This window comes from Oncorhynchus tshawytscha, linkage group LG23 (genome assembly GCF_018296145.1).
Source record: "Oncorhynchus tshawytscha isolate Ot180627B linkage group LG23, Otsh_v2.0, whole genome shotgun sequence".
Lineage (NCBI taxonomy): Eukaryota > Metazoa > Chordata > Actinopteri > Salmoniformes > Salmonidae > Oncorhynchus > Oncorhynchus tshawytscha.
This window is the reverse complement of record NC_056451.1, coordinates 3,219,110-3,233,770: the sequence shown is the minus strand read 5'-3', so window position 1 is coordinate 3,233,770 and position 14,661 is coordinate 3,219,110. Positions and strand designations below refer to the sequence as shown.

General features: G+C 40.7%; 1 protein-coding gene across 1 annotated transcript; it reads left to right on the top strand.

Annotated features, from left to right (window-relative positions):
* The first annotated feature begins 1,237 nt into the window (after positions 1-1,237).
* Positions 1,238-8,527, top strand: LOC112223143 (thyrotropin-releasing hormone receptor-like). Its single transcript, XM_024386147.2, has 2 exons — positions 1,238-2,554; positions 6,058-8,527. The coding sequence occupies exons 1-2, from the start codon at positions 1,772-1,774 to the stop codon at positions 6,493-6,495; spliced, it is 1,221 nt and encodes a 406-aa protein (XP_024241915.2). The 5' UTR covers positions 1,238-1,771; the 3' UTR covers positions 6,496-8,527.
* The last annotated feature ends 6,134 nt before the right edge of the window (positions 8,528-14,661 follow it).

Here is a 14,661-nt window from a genome sequence, read left to right as displayed (position 1 = left end):
CTAACACAACGTGCCATTGGAACACAGGAGTGATGCTTGCTGATAATGGGCATCTGCACGCCTATGTAGATATTCCATAAAAAATCAGCCATTTCCAGCTACAGTACTCTTTTTTCAACGTTGACAATGTCTACACTGTATTTCTGATTAATTTGATGTGATTTTAATTAGTTTGTTCTTTTTTAGGTTTAACCAGAGGGCAAAAGTATGTTCAGTGCTGGCTGGCTTGCCTCTGAACCTAATCAGGGTTGGTCCTGGATGGGAGACCATCTGCTGCTGGAAGTGGTGATGGAGGGCCAGTAGGCAAAACGCTTTCCTCTGGTCTAAAATAAATTCCCAATGCCCCAGGGCAGTGTTTGGGGACATTGCCCTGTGTATGGTGCTGTCTTTCAGATGGGACATTAAACAGGTGTCCTGACTCTCTGTGGTCACTAATGATCCCATGGTACTTATCATAAGACTAGGGGTGTTAACCCCAGTGTCCTGGCTAAATTCACAATCTGGCCTTCATACCATCATCGCTACCTAATCACCCCCAGCTTCCAATTGGCTCATTCATCTCCCCTGTAACTAATCCCCAAGTCTTGTCTGTACACGAGAATGTGCAGGAAGCATTTATGTTGAAGCACTGAAATTCCCACCGAAGAACGTTGTTTCTGAACTATTTGAGAACATTGCCAATATCAAACCAGTTGGACAAATTTCCTAGAACATTTCCAAAATGTTTATTAAATGTCTGAAAAATTCAGTTTAAAGTAATAAAATACCAATATACATGTTTTTGGGTCAAGTTCCTTAAACGTGCTGATAATGTTCCTAAGCCAAGCAACTATCCTGCACCGTTCCCAGAAAGTTGAGGGAAGGTTTTTCGCAAAATAGCCATAGGACAACCACGCTCTCACCAAGCCCTATGAAATATATAGTTCTCAGAATGTTATGTGCTAGCTGGGAGGTCACTGCAAGGAAGAGAAAGACACTGAACATGTGTGATGCCATGATGTCCAAGCAAGACATTTAGATAGCCAATACATCTGAAAAGTCCAATTTGAGTAGGATTTTACAGATTTGTAACTTGAAAAACAAGTTTAGTAATAATCAAATATAACAGTTGGCATTGAATCATATATTTGGTTTATATATTTGGTTTCACACAAATGTAGTTTTCGAAAATTGAGAAACCCTAACTCATTTATTGTTTTAGGCTTTTCCAAAGAGTACATTTTTTACACTGTACATGTTTTAAGTCCATTGTTACATTTGAAGTCCCTGCTCTATCATGCATGCCTACATGGCTTCTCTGTTGGCTACAACCACACTATCAGAACAGCTGGTAGAGAGTAAAGTCACAGTCAAGACGCTCTTTGGAGCTCTGTGCGTAATGACAAGGCAGTCTTCTCAGACTGGAGTTGCGCGTGCCATGTCACATCTCTTTACTTTACCTCTTTGCTTTTACTGGCAGTTTTCCTAACTTCGTGCATAAAGAGGACTAAAACATGGGTAAACGGCACTAAAATCCAAACCTGGTCTTCGTATTCATCGAATATGTTTTGCTCGCTCGATTTTGTATGATATATATATATATATCTCTTTCATAACCTCATGGAATTAGTTTGCTTTTATGTTGGATAAGTAATACAAAATACTTTATTGAATAATGACTTGGTTTTGGAACTAATAGATTTTTAAAGGGAGCTCTCTTGAGGCTATTTTAAATGTAAAGCCTGTGTCTGAAATGAATTACTCCTCCAAGTGAACTGGACAGAACTAAACCATGGAGAATGTTACTTCAAATCCAGATAACCAGACGCTTGGTCCATGGACTGATTATAGCATGGAATACAAAGTGGTCAGCATATTTTTTGTGATTCTCATCTGTGGGATAGGAATAGTTGGAAATGTTATGGTGATTCTAGTTGTTCTTACAACCAAACACATGCGGACACCCACCAACTGTTACCTGGTGAGTTTGGCGGTGGCCGACCTGATGGTTCTGACGGCGGCGGGACTGCCGAATATTACACAGAGTTTGTATGGAGGAGGCTGGGTGTACGGATACGTCGGGTGCCTTAGCATCACTTATTTCCAGTACTTGGGCATCAACGCGTCTTCGTGCTCTATCACCGCTTTCACTATTGAGCGGTACATAGCCATCTGCCACCCCATAAAAGCGCAGTTTATGTGCACTCTGTCAAGAGCAAAGAAAATCATAGTGGTCGTTTGGGCTTTAACCTCGCTCTACTGCGCCATGTGGTTTTATCTGTCTGACATGAACGAGTTGATTTACGACAATATTACCGTGGTCTCATGCGAATACAAAGTGTCAAGAAATCTTTACCTGCCATTTATCTACTTCACGGACTTTGCCATGTTCTACGTGGTGCCCCTCATGCTAGCCACGGTTCTGTATGGATTTATCGCTAGAATTCTTTTCCTCAACCCATTGCCGGCTGACCCCAAGGAAAACACGAAGTGGAAAAAAGAATCATGCCAAGGAAATAGGATGACGAGCACCAACAATTCATCCTGTAGCACAACCATCCGCTCTCGCAGGCAGGTAAGTTGCAACTCTACTGTTTTAAAGTTTGTTATCTTATAACGTGTACCTACAGCGTAATAACTACAGTGTGTGTGTGTGTGTGTGTGTGCCTCGTGAATAAAGTGAGGGGAATCAAATTAATGATACAACAAAAACTCCAGTATAATTAGATTGTGAATTCAACAGTTTCATAATTGCACTGGTATGATATGTCTTGAAGTTGGGGTGTTCAATCCCAGCATATACTGTACACTCCTAGTAAAATAGCTTCCAAAAGGGTTCTTCTGCTGTCCCCATAGGAGAACCCAGGTAGAACCATTTTGGGTTCCATGTAGAACCCTGTGTGGAAAGGGTTCTACTTCCAACCAAAAAGGGTCCTTCAAAGGGTTATTTTATGGGGACAGCCGAAAAACCCTTTTAGGTTACAGATAAGACGTTTTTTTCTAAGAGTGTACGGTAACATCATAGAGAAGGGAACATTTGCCCACTGGGCACAGACGTCAATTCAACGTCTATTCCACGTCTTTTCCACGTTAGTTCAACGTAATTTCATTGAAACGATGTGGAAACAACGTTGATTCAACCAGTGGGTAATCATTGTAAGTAGGTTACAGTGTGCAGCACGAGCGAGTCAACATGCAACGAACCACGTTAATATAGACTCATAAAGCCTCACCACTATGCTGACAGCACACGCCACTGAATAATGTAGTTTGTAACGCACATAGAGCATACACAGCACCTGAGACTGAGCATGCGAATGGGAGGGGTGTGAGTTTATCTGAAGAAAGGGAGAGCTCCACCTTAAGGAGTGGATTTTCAAGTATTGTGGTGCCAGCATCGTGCTATAGGAATGCTTGTCACCATTAGGGACTGGAGGTGGAGTACCGGCAAAATAAATACTGGGGTATGTGTACACCATACCGGTTGAACATGAGCCAACACAATATTTAAAACGAAGATGCCAAGAAACCTGTAGGCTGTAGGCTCATTATTTATCATTAACACATGTCACCCTCATTGAAATTAGTGAATGGACTAGAAAACTGGTAGAATACGCTCCAAAATGTGATGTGGTTCGACGATAACGGTGACATTTTGTGAAGCCAGAGATGAGTGGCAGAGAACGAGATGCTGAGTGGACAGTGAACTCATCAATTCAGGTTACAAGTGTAGGCCTAATGAATGACAATCACAGAATGTTTGTAACAGATGTCTCTTTCCATTCATCAAATGGCCGCTGCACAGTGCACTGTATGGATATGGGAATTATTTCAGAGTGGACCAACATGCTGACCACACTGCTCGCGTGGTGTGCACGAGCGTTGCAAAATAAATGTACACATACAGTACATGTTATTCAATCATTGCACCCACACTGCTCGCGTGCGACAGCGAGCGTCTGCGTGGCCAGGCACTGAAATAGAAGTTAGTTCTATTTGTGACGCTCAACTCTTTGCAAGTCCCGCCTCGCAAATCTCCTCATTGGTTTTTAGGAGCATATACCCAAGTGGGTGATTGAAAAATGAACTGACGTCCACACTCCAGGTGGTTGTAGTAATGCACCTTAAAGTTGGTTGCCAACCGCCATATAAAGTCGAAAGAAGAAAAAGACATGTAAGAAGGAGATATGACGAGAAAAAAATTATGTTTACCGTTTTATCTGTGAATTAATTGTCGGAGTAGAGGACCTTGTGCATTTCAGGTAAAATAACAACCCAATGTTTATTTCCCAGGACAAATTAGCTAGCAACAGCAAGCTAGCTAGCTAAATTGCCATAAATGTTTAATGCTTTTCGACCTGTCCCCAAATTAATATACTTGGTTTAGAGTATGTTTTGATATTTCAACCTGTGCGTCCTGATCACTTCTGGTGTGGGGGGACAAAATCAACTTGCGCACGATGGCGCACACGGACGCACCCACGCGCCCGGTTTAGTCAGCATGTAACACGCATTGGTAGCCAGGTTTACAAGAGCCCTTTGAAGTTATTTAAGTAATAAAATAATCCCCCCCAATGTCTTAGACTTTTAGAGGTTAATGTTGCATTAGCATAACCAGTCATGATGCTTGTCAAACAACTGTTGGGACGCTACAGACTTTTCGTGAGAAGACCAATTTTTCGTGATGTCTCATGGTCTGACAAACGCCGCTGTATCTCGGGCACCTTCCACGCAGATGTGGAATGCCGACATTGGGGATGAGATATCTCTAGTTTAAACTGACAGATTTTGATGGGATTTTAAAAAAAATACATGTTACTTAGATTGATGCACACGGGTGCGTCAATAGACTCTTCATTAAAAGGTAATACATTTGAAAAGTTAATACGACACATTTTTACTATTAGGTCCACAGAGATCCTATTAAATTAATAGGGATTCTATATGTAATTCTACCTGTAAGAAAGTAAATCTACAGTACTTTCACCCCTGTTAAAAATTAAAGTAGCAAAGCCCAGGTAAAAAGTTAGAGGAAAACCACCTCAGTCTTCTATTTTTCAGTGGGACAATTACACACATTTTAATGCTAAAGACACACCATAATGACTTTCCAAGAATTGTTAAGTGTTCCTGAGTGGTCAAGTCTCAGTCCTGAATTAAATTTGCTTGAAAATCTGAAACCAGCTTTCAATATTGTTGTCAATCAATGAATCCCAACCAAATATACTGAGCTTAAACAATTTTGACAAAAACATCAGATATACATGTATGTTGCCTGAAGAGTTGTGCAAATTTGTTAGAATATTATACAAAATGATTCACAACTGTAATGGCTGCAAAATGTCCTTCCACCAAGCATTAACTCTGGGATGTGAAGACCTACACAATCAAGACATCTTCGTTTTTTAAAATGTGTAATTAATTAGGTTACCTTGGTTGCACGCCCTCAGCCTTGTCTGAAACATTGACCAAGCCAGCCTTGGGCTCTTTTTGTCTCAGTGGAATAGACAAAAAAAGACAGATGATGGATCTGTGCTCACTGCTAGGTCATTTAGCAAAACAAGTCAGGATAAGGCTCTGACATAACACACACATCTCTAACTGGCCTAGCGATGAATGGAAACCAGTGCAATCCATACCACTTACCATGGCTTGATTGAATTAACTCAAAAGGTCAAAATTTAATAAGGATAGTGATCAGGAATCTTCCCTTAGCAATGATGATAGTTGCTCCCTGGACCTATCCAATAAGAGACACATCACTGGCGTGACACCTCACAACATAAATAAGGATGATAGAGTTTAATATAAACATAATCACATCATAATAATATTTGCAATTAAACTGCTCTCTAGGCTCTGTTGGTTTAGTCTTACAGATGCTGTTTTGTCAGTCTCTTCAGTCTGTGGTTGATATTAATTGTCAGAGGGTGCTCTGACCCATTTCAACCACTTTTCTTTGCATAGCAGGAACATACATTTTCACACATTTTTTAACAGGAGTCAAGCTGAATTCTATTCTTTCCCATGTCCTTTGATGAAAATGGATCTTGATTTTCTTCCATGTGTTGTTGTCAGGTGACTAAGATGTTAGCTGTGGTGGTGGTGCTCTTTGCCCTCCTCTGGATGCCCTACCGGACGCTGGTGGTGGTAAACTCCTTCCTGGACAAGCCTTACCTGGACCTCTGGTTCCTACTCTTCTGCCGCATCTGCATCTACCTGAACAGCGCCGTCAACCCTGTCATCTACAACGCCATGTCTCAGAAGTTTCGCACCTCCTTCAAGAAGTTGTGTCACTGCGGTCCGCAGCGATTGGAGAAGCCGGCGTCTTACAGCTTGGCCCTGACCTACAGCGCCATCAAGGACACAACCAATGGAGAGAGCCCTGACCACTTCACTACCGAGATGGATGAGCTGGCCACACCCACACCCAGTGACCAGTTCCTGCCCAGCACCAAGAGGATATCATTCGAGGACACCTCTCTGTCAGGCAGGGTTGCCCTTTGCACTGCCTGACAGAAAAAAGAACTCCATTCAGGCAACAATGATTACCTGAAAGGATCTTCTTATCCTTAAGCTCTAGTTTGTGAATTCAAAATGGTCTCCAGCAGCATACTTCCAATTCTATTCTATAACTCATTTTCGGTCGAGGAATTTATTTCATATTTGAGCAGTACAACGGCAAACATTAAATGCCAAAAAATGTGTTGTTAACAGAGGAAGTACTACTTCATTTCTTTATCTAGCATGGTGAAAATATATTCTCCCCATCTCTCTGTAGCCATCTTAGCACAAAGCACCCAATTATAGGCATTGTTTAAATCCGTCCTAAACATTGTGTGAGACACACATTTACTTTGCAAGGTAATAATCATACTGCTTTCACATACTGAGCAACAGTTGCCATCTCTGTAAAGTGTTTTCCTACAAGGGAAATATAACAAGGGAAAGATGTTATCCCTCTTTTTATCTGGAGAGGTGTAGGCCAGGAACTCAGTGTGTGTGTGTGTGTGTGTGTGTGTGTGTGTGTGTGTGTGTGTTCGTGTGTGTGTTTTAAAGATAAGCTCACTCTACAGGAGGAATCAAACTGTCTGGGCTGTTGTTAAAACCACCCTGCTACCTTCCATGTTTTAAAACAGCACAGAGAGAATGTGATCACTGACCACATTTCAAAGGCAGAATTGAAAGGAGGCAGAGTATCAAAACCATCTCTGCTCAAGGGGTGTAAATATCACACATTGCTTTAAATTGAAACCTGCCTGTCAGGGAAATAGAGATGAGGTGGGATGAAGTTTATTTAAAGGTTACATACAGATGATGAAAAGGACTGATAACAAAGCAATGACATGCCGGATCTGTTGTCCGTTTGATACCATGTGACTTAGTAACCTTATTGGCTTATTATAGTAACCTTATTGGCTAAAAGGTTCACTCGATATGAAAAGTTCCGCAGGGGCTAGTGTCAAAAATGCAGCATGGTTAAACATCTTGCTGTACCTGTAATGGACTACTGTGGTGTGGATTCAATCAACAAGTGTTGGAAGGTCCAGAGTCCATAGCGAGAAAGATCTTTGATGACTCAGACACCTGGGTGGTTGATGGTTATCTCTAGGTCAGGGGCCTGACATGACCAGACCAAACGTTATGTTGACATCCTCAACAGCAGAGACTAATGGTAGCATTTCCCCATAATGGATCCCCCCCAACCACAACCCGCAGAGCAAAGGGGAGATTAGAGGATTCATCAATGCCAAAGAGGGAGGCTGGTGAGTCATGGTACAGCCATAAAGCACGGGCACAGTGTCAAAAAAAAACAGAAAGAAAAAGCATAAAAGGAACGAGAATTGATTTAATTTAGAATTCAAATAAGGAAAAAATAGAACGTTTGTTGTTGTTTATTTTATACTGATGAAACGCCCTCTCTGTCCCTTTTTAGGATACTGTAAAAATGCTTGCAATTGATTGTGCGTTGCCGTGTGAAATTGATGTACAATGTACATTTTCGATGTACGTTTCCAGACCCGTTTTCAATTCATACCTTTGTACCATTTACATTGTGTCTGCCAGTAGAACTATTTTGTAATAACGTAGTTTGTTTTGTTCAGTTTTATTGTTCGTTCCCATCAATATACAGTATTTTACTATGGAGCGATCAATGTGGAGCTACGCTCTTCTTCTTTGGTAACACTACAACTACAGTAGGTTTCAAAGAAGGTATGTGAAATAATGATCTGTCCCTCTTGCGCTTTCATCTACTATCTCCGTTGCACAGTTTCCACCATTAGAGGGAGTGGTGCCTGGTAGCGAGTTTGCAGCATGGACACTGTAAAACAAATGATGTTGTGGTGTGATTTCAAAAAGACAGACATCTATGTGCAGTATACAGTTATTCTTCAGTCAGCAATGTTGTGTATCCTGGTCTCTCTTTGCTGGCAGTTCTCTGCATTGTAAAAACTACCCTTGTTGTTTGGATGGTTTGTGTTTTGTATTTTGTATTGTCATTTGTCTATAATAAAATGATCATTGATCATGTACTCTGTCAAATATTGATAATTACTCTCAGAATCCCGAACTTCATGTGTCATTATTTGTTATTAATCTCAGTATATTTGGACACATCTTCACTGTATTTTCATCTATTCCATTAGGATGCAATCAAAACACATGGTTACTTTTCCAACTTCATCAAAACACTGTTAACATGCTCACATAGTGATTTTATAAAGATGACTGCTCAAGTAAATATCATGAATTTGAACACATACTGTATGGCAGCCAACAATATGGCAGTTTCCATCTGTTCTTATCACAGCACATTCATTTGGAATAATACATGGGATAATGGTGTGGAAAGCAGCATTGAAAGCATCAGTTTATTTGAAAAGTGCACCCATGTTTTATGCAGTGCTCAAATGTGTTCTCCACACACACAATATTAAATAATGCAGAACTGTGACGACAACTACATAGCAAATCATCAAAATGTTTTTCATAAATCGTAAATTGAGTTATTATTGAGACATTAAATGGGATGATTATATTGACCACATCAATCTTTTAACATTGAGCACTATTCGGAGGACCTGGAATAATCTGGCCCCTTGTGAGCAAAGCATTCCATTTTTAGATAGTCCCACTAGACCTGTCAATGTAGTGGTATTTTAAAGTAAATGGCCTAGCTCAAGTAGATATGAGGTTTACCAGACACACATTAATTTTTTTATTACCGTAAAAAGGATTGTTATGGTAGCAAATTTGCATAAAAATTCTGGCAAATGCTTTGTCTACTAACTTAAAACTGCGTTGTTCTTTATAGAAGCTATAAAAGCAGCCTGCTCAGTAGTAACTAGATGAGAAAGACAAGAATGAATGAAGGTTGAGGTGAAAGGAAGGCAAACAGAATACAGATAAATGTAATAGCCACCGCAATATCGTTCAATCACTCTATTTCTTTTTGTCTCTCACTCTTTATTTTTGTCTCTCACAAACGCACGCACTCATACACACGCGCGTGCACGCACGCACACACACGCACGCACGCACGCACGCACACACACACACACACACACACACACACACACACACACACACACACACACACACACACAAAGACTTCTCTAAAATTGGGGTAGGTTGTAAGGTTGGGGTAGGTTGTAAGGGTAGGTTGTAAGGTTGTAAGGATTAACACAGTCAGACGTGTCTCAAAGTTGTTAGAGAATGAATGTGTGCATGGTCTGTTAACAACATAAACTGGTCCGAAGGACATTCCCATTGGTAAGGAGTTTGGGCATCCAGATTCCCCATTATATTCTCCTCTGAGTCCAAGGTCACTCACATACACACCTGTCACCCTCTGATCAACAGCTCTGTAAATAACCTGCAAAATACCTGAATTACAATTTTCTCAATTAAATTATATTATTTCTACAGATTTGCACAACAATGCCTTTTGCAAACAGGTGGTATAAGGGCACAAGGCAAGACTCAAATGCAGACACAGGAGGCAGATGGTTGAGCTCCGATATTTATTATAACAAAAGGGGTAGGCAAAAGGCAGGTTGGGGACAGGCGAGAGTTCATAAACCAGGTCAGAGTCCAAACAGTACCAGCCGATAGGCAGGCTCGAGGTCAGGACAGGCAAGAGGTTCAGTGAACAAGTCCAAGTCCAAACAGTACAAGGGGATAGGCAGGCTCGAGGTCAGAACAGGCAGAGTGGTCAGGCAGGTGGATTCGGCGTCAGGCCAGACAAGGATCAAAACCAGGAGGGAAAAACAGAGACTGGGAAAAATAGGAGTTAGGAGAAACGCTGGTTGACTTGGCAAAACAAGACAAACTGGAAAAGAGAGAAAGGAAACACAGGGATAAATACACCGGGGACTAATGGGGAAAACCTGGAGGTGGATGGAGACAATCACAAAGACAGGTGAAACAGATCAGGGTGTGACAGTTGGCTATTGTAGTATTTATGATGAGAAGGCCTAAGATAAAATTAATACAACTTTTTGACTAAATAAACAAATTAACACAATCTTCCAAATTGTATTTTATTTTCAAAATTGCTTGTTAATCAACAATATAATGTTGCTCATACTAATTTAAACTGCGTTGTTCTTTATGGAAGCTATAAAAGCAGCCTGCTCAGTAGTAACTAGATGAGAAAGACAAGAATGAATGAAGGTTGAGGTGAAAGGAAGGCAAACAGAATACAGATAAATATAATAGCCACCACAATATCGTTCAATCACTATTTATTTTTGTCTATCTCACTCTTTATTTTTCTCTCTCTAAAACGCACAAACTAATACACACGCGCGCACACACACACGCATACTTACACGCACGCACACACACACACACACACACACACACACACACACACACACACACACACACACACACACACACACACACACACACACACACACACACACACACACACACACACACACAGACTTCTCCAAAACTGGGGTAGGTTGTAAGGATTAACACAGTCAGACGTGCCTCAAAGCTGTTTGGGAATGAATGTGTGTATAGCCTGTTAAAAACATTTTTAAAATGTTTTTATTTTACCTTTATTTATCTAGGCAAGTCAGTTAAGAACAAATTCTTATTTTCAATGACAGCCTTGGAACAGTGGGTTAACTGCCTGTTCAGGGGCAGAACGACAGATTTGTACCTTGTCAGCTCGGGGGTTTGAACTTCCGGTTACTAGTCCAACGCTCTAACCACTAGGCTACCCTGCCGCACCATAAACTGGTCCCAAGTACATTCCCATTGGTAAGGAGTTTGGGTATCCAAATAAAGCAATATACAGTACTACAGGACACACGTACTCCTTCAAGGGTTTTTCTTTATTTGTACTATTTTCTACATTGTAGAATAATAGTAAAGACATCAACATGATGAAATAACACATATGGAATCATTTACATGTAGTAACCAAAGAACAAATCAATATTAATGTTGCTTTTCCAACAGTCAGGAGGTCTTGTTGGCTGCATTTCCTTCACTCCACGGTCCAACTCATCCCAAACCATCTGAATTGGGTTGAGGTCGGGTGATTGTGGAGGTCAGGTCATCTGATGCAACACTCCATCACTCTCCTTCTTGGTCAAATAGCCCTTATACAGCCTGGAGAGATGTTGGGTCATTGTTTTGTTGAAAAACAAATTATAGTCCCACTAAGCGCAAACCAGATGGGATGGCGTATCGCTGCAGGATGCTGTGGTAGCCATGCTGGTTAAGTGTGCCTTGAATTATAATTAAATCACAGACAGTATCACCAGAAAAGCACCCTCACACATCACACCTCCTCCTCCATGCTTCACGGTGGGAACCACACATGCAGAGATCATCCGTTCACCTAATCTGCATCTCACAAAGACACGGCGGTTGGAACAAAAAATCTGACCAAAGGACAGATTTCCAATGGTCTAATGTCCATTGCTCGTGTCTATTAGCCCAAGCAAGTCTCTTCTTATTATTGGTGTTCTTTGTAGTGGTTTCTTTTCAGAAATTCGACCATGAAGGCCTGATTCACGCAGTCTCCTCTGAACAATTTATGTTGAGATGTGTCTGTTACTTGAACTCTGAAGCATATATTTGGGCTGCAATTTCTGAGTATGGTAACGCTAATGAACAGCAGAGGTAACTCTGGGTCTTCCTTTCCTGTGGCGGTCCTCATGAGAGCCAGTTTCATCATAGCGCTTGACGGTTTTTGCGACTGCTCTTTAAGTATCTTTCAAAGTTCTTGAGTGTGCAAAGGTGCCATCAAGGCAAAGGGAGGCTACTTTGAAGAATCTCAAATATAAAACATATATTTGTTAAACACTTTTTTGGTTACTACACGATTCCATATGTGTTTTTTTTTTTAAATAGTTCTGATGTCTTCACTATTATTCTACAATGTAGAAAGGAAGGTGTATCCAAACTTTTGACTGGTACTGTATATGTATAAAAAAGAAAAACAAACAAGCATATAGCCAACCAACAGTCTGTGTCCCTTCAGCTCCTCTCACCCCTATCTCACCCTCTCTCTCCCTTTCGCACAGGGAGGGTTGGACAAATGTAGCCAGTGAAGCTGTGGAGCGTAACACATTGACACTAGCCTCAGCTAACATTTTATGTCCGGGAAGAGACACATTGATCTGGGCTAAAGCTCCGGGCCTCTGTGGGTTGAAAATTAGATGTTGAGCTGGACCGAAGTAGCTGAGAAGAGGAGGAAGAGAGGAGAGAGGCTGAAGGAAGGAAGGAATAGTTGCAGCACTAGGCTGATAGGCAGCCTGGTTAATGGAATTGCCATGACCCTTTTTAGACTCACTTATAATTGGATCTGTCTTCTGGCTGTGGGGATGGAAATGCTGTGCACTTAAGATTATTTTAGGATGAGTAACTTCAGAGAGGGACGGGTCTCTGTCTAGTCACAATATGTGCAGCATTCACACACACACACACAATAAGACAAGCATAGGTCGCTGCTTAAATGGACACATTCAAATACTGTATGCATACAGTGCATTTGGAAAATATTCAGACACCTTTCCCTTTTCCACATTTTGTTACATATCAGCCTTATTCTAAAATTGATTTTTTTAAATGTTCCCTCATCAAATGACAGACAATACCCCATAATGACGAAAACAGTTTTAGACATTTTTGCAAATGTATTCAAAATAAAAAAGGACTAATACATACACCTTTGCCAAATACATTTAAACTCAGTTTTTCACAATTCCTGACATTTAATCCGAGTAAAAATTCCCTGTCTTAGGTCAGTTAGGATCACCACTTTATTTTAAGAATGTCAAATGTCAGAAGAATAGTAGAGAGAATGATTTATTTCAGCTTTTATTTCTTTCATAACACTCCCAGTGGGTCAGAATGTCACGACCGTCGTTGAAAGCATACTCGGACCAACGTGCAGCGTGATCTGGGTTCCACATCTTATTTATCGAAGTAAGTGAACCGCACAACAAAACAATAAAGAAACAATGAAACGTGACTACGTGGTGCACATGTACAAAACAAAAAATAATAAAAACTTCCAACTTCAACTGTATATATATATATATATACATATATATATTTATATATTGCTTTGTCTTTATGGCGTATTGTGTGTAGATTGATGAGGAAAATAAACCATTTAAAAATAAGGCTGTAACAAAATGTGAAATGAGTCAAGGGGTCTGAATACTTTCCAAATGCACTCTCTCTCCATATATATAAGCTGGAAGTAGAAGCCTAAATTTGGTTGTCCATTAGTTTACTCCAATTAGGGGAGGGGTGGTAAGGTTAGGGGAAAATAAGTAGGAAAATACAGTGCCTTGCGAAAGTATTCGGCCCCCTTGAACTTTGCGACCTTTTGCCACATTTCAGGCTTCAAACATAAAGATATAAAACTGTATTTTTTTGTGAAGAATCAACAACAAGTGGGACACAATCATGTTTTTTAACAAATCAAAAACTGAAAAATTGGGCGTGCAAAATTATTCAGCCCCCTTAAGTTAATACTTTGTAGCGCCACCTTTTGCTGCGATTACAGCTGTAAGTCGCTTGGGGTATGTCTCTATCAGTTTTGCACATCGAGAGACTGACATTTTTTCCCATTCCTCCTTGCAAAACAGCCCGAGCTCAGTGAGGTTGGATGGAGAGCATTTGTGAACAGCAGTTTTCAGTTCTTTCCACAGATTCTCGATTGGATTCAGGTCTGGACTTTGACTTGGCCATTCTAACACCTGGATATGTTTATTTTTGAACCATTCCATTGTAGATTTTGCTTTATGTTTTGGATCATTGTCTTGTTGGTAGACAAATCTCTGTCACAGTCTCAGGTCTTTTGCAGACTCCATCAGGTTTTCTTCCAGAATGGTCCTGTATTTGGCTCCATCCATCTTCCCATCAATTTTAATCATCTTCCCTGTCCCTGCTGAAGAAAAGCAGGCCCAAACCATGATGCTGCCACCACCATGTTTGACAGTGGGGATAGTGTGTTCAGGGTGATGAGCTGTGTTGCTTTTACGCCAAACATAACGTTTTGCATTGTTGCCAAAAAGTTCAATTTTGGTTTCATCTGACCAGAGCACCTTCTTCCACATGTTTGGTGTGTCTCCCAGGTGGCTTGTGGCAAACTTTAAACAACACTTTTTATGGATATCTTTAAGAAATGGCTTTCTTCTTGCC

Bases quoted from the DNA above. Each gene is read 5' to 3' on its own strand.
- LOC112223143 (XM_024386147.2), top strand. From the start codon at position 1,772: ATGGAGAATGTTACTTCAAATCCAGATAACCAGACGCTTGGTCCATGG. The intron at 2,555-6,057 runs GTAAGTTGCAAC...TGTTGTTGTCAG, and splicing joins CCATCCGCTCTCGCAGGCAG to GTGACTAAGATGTTAGCTGT.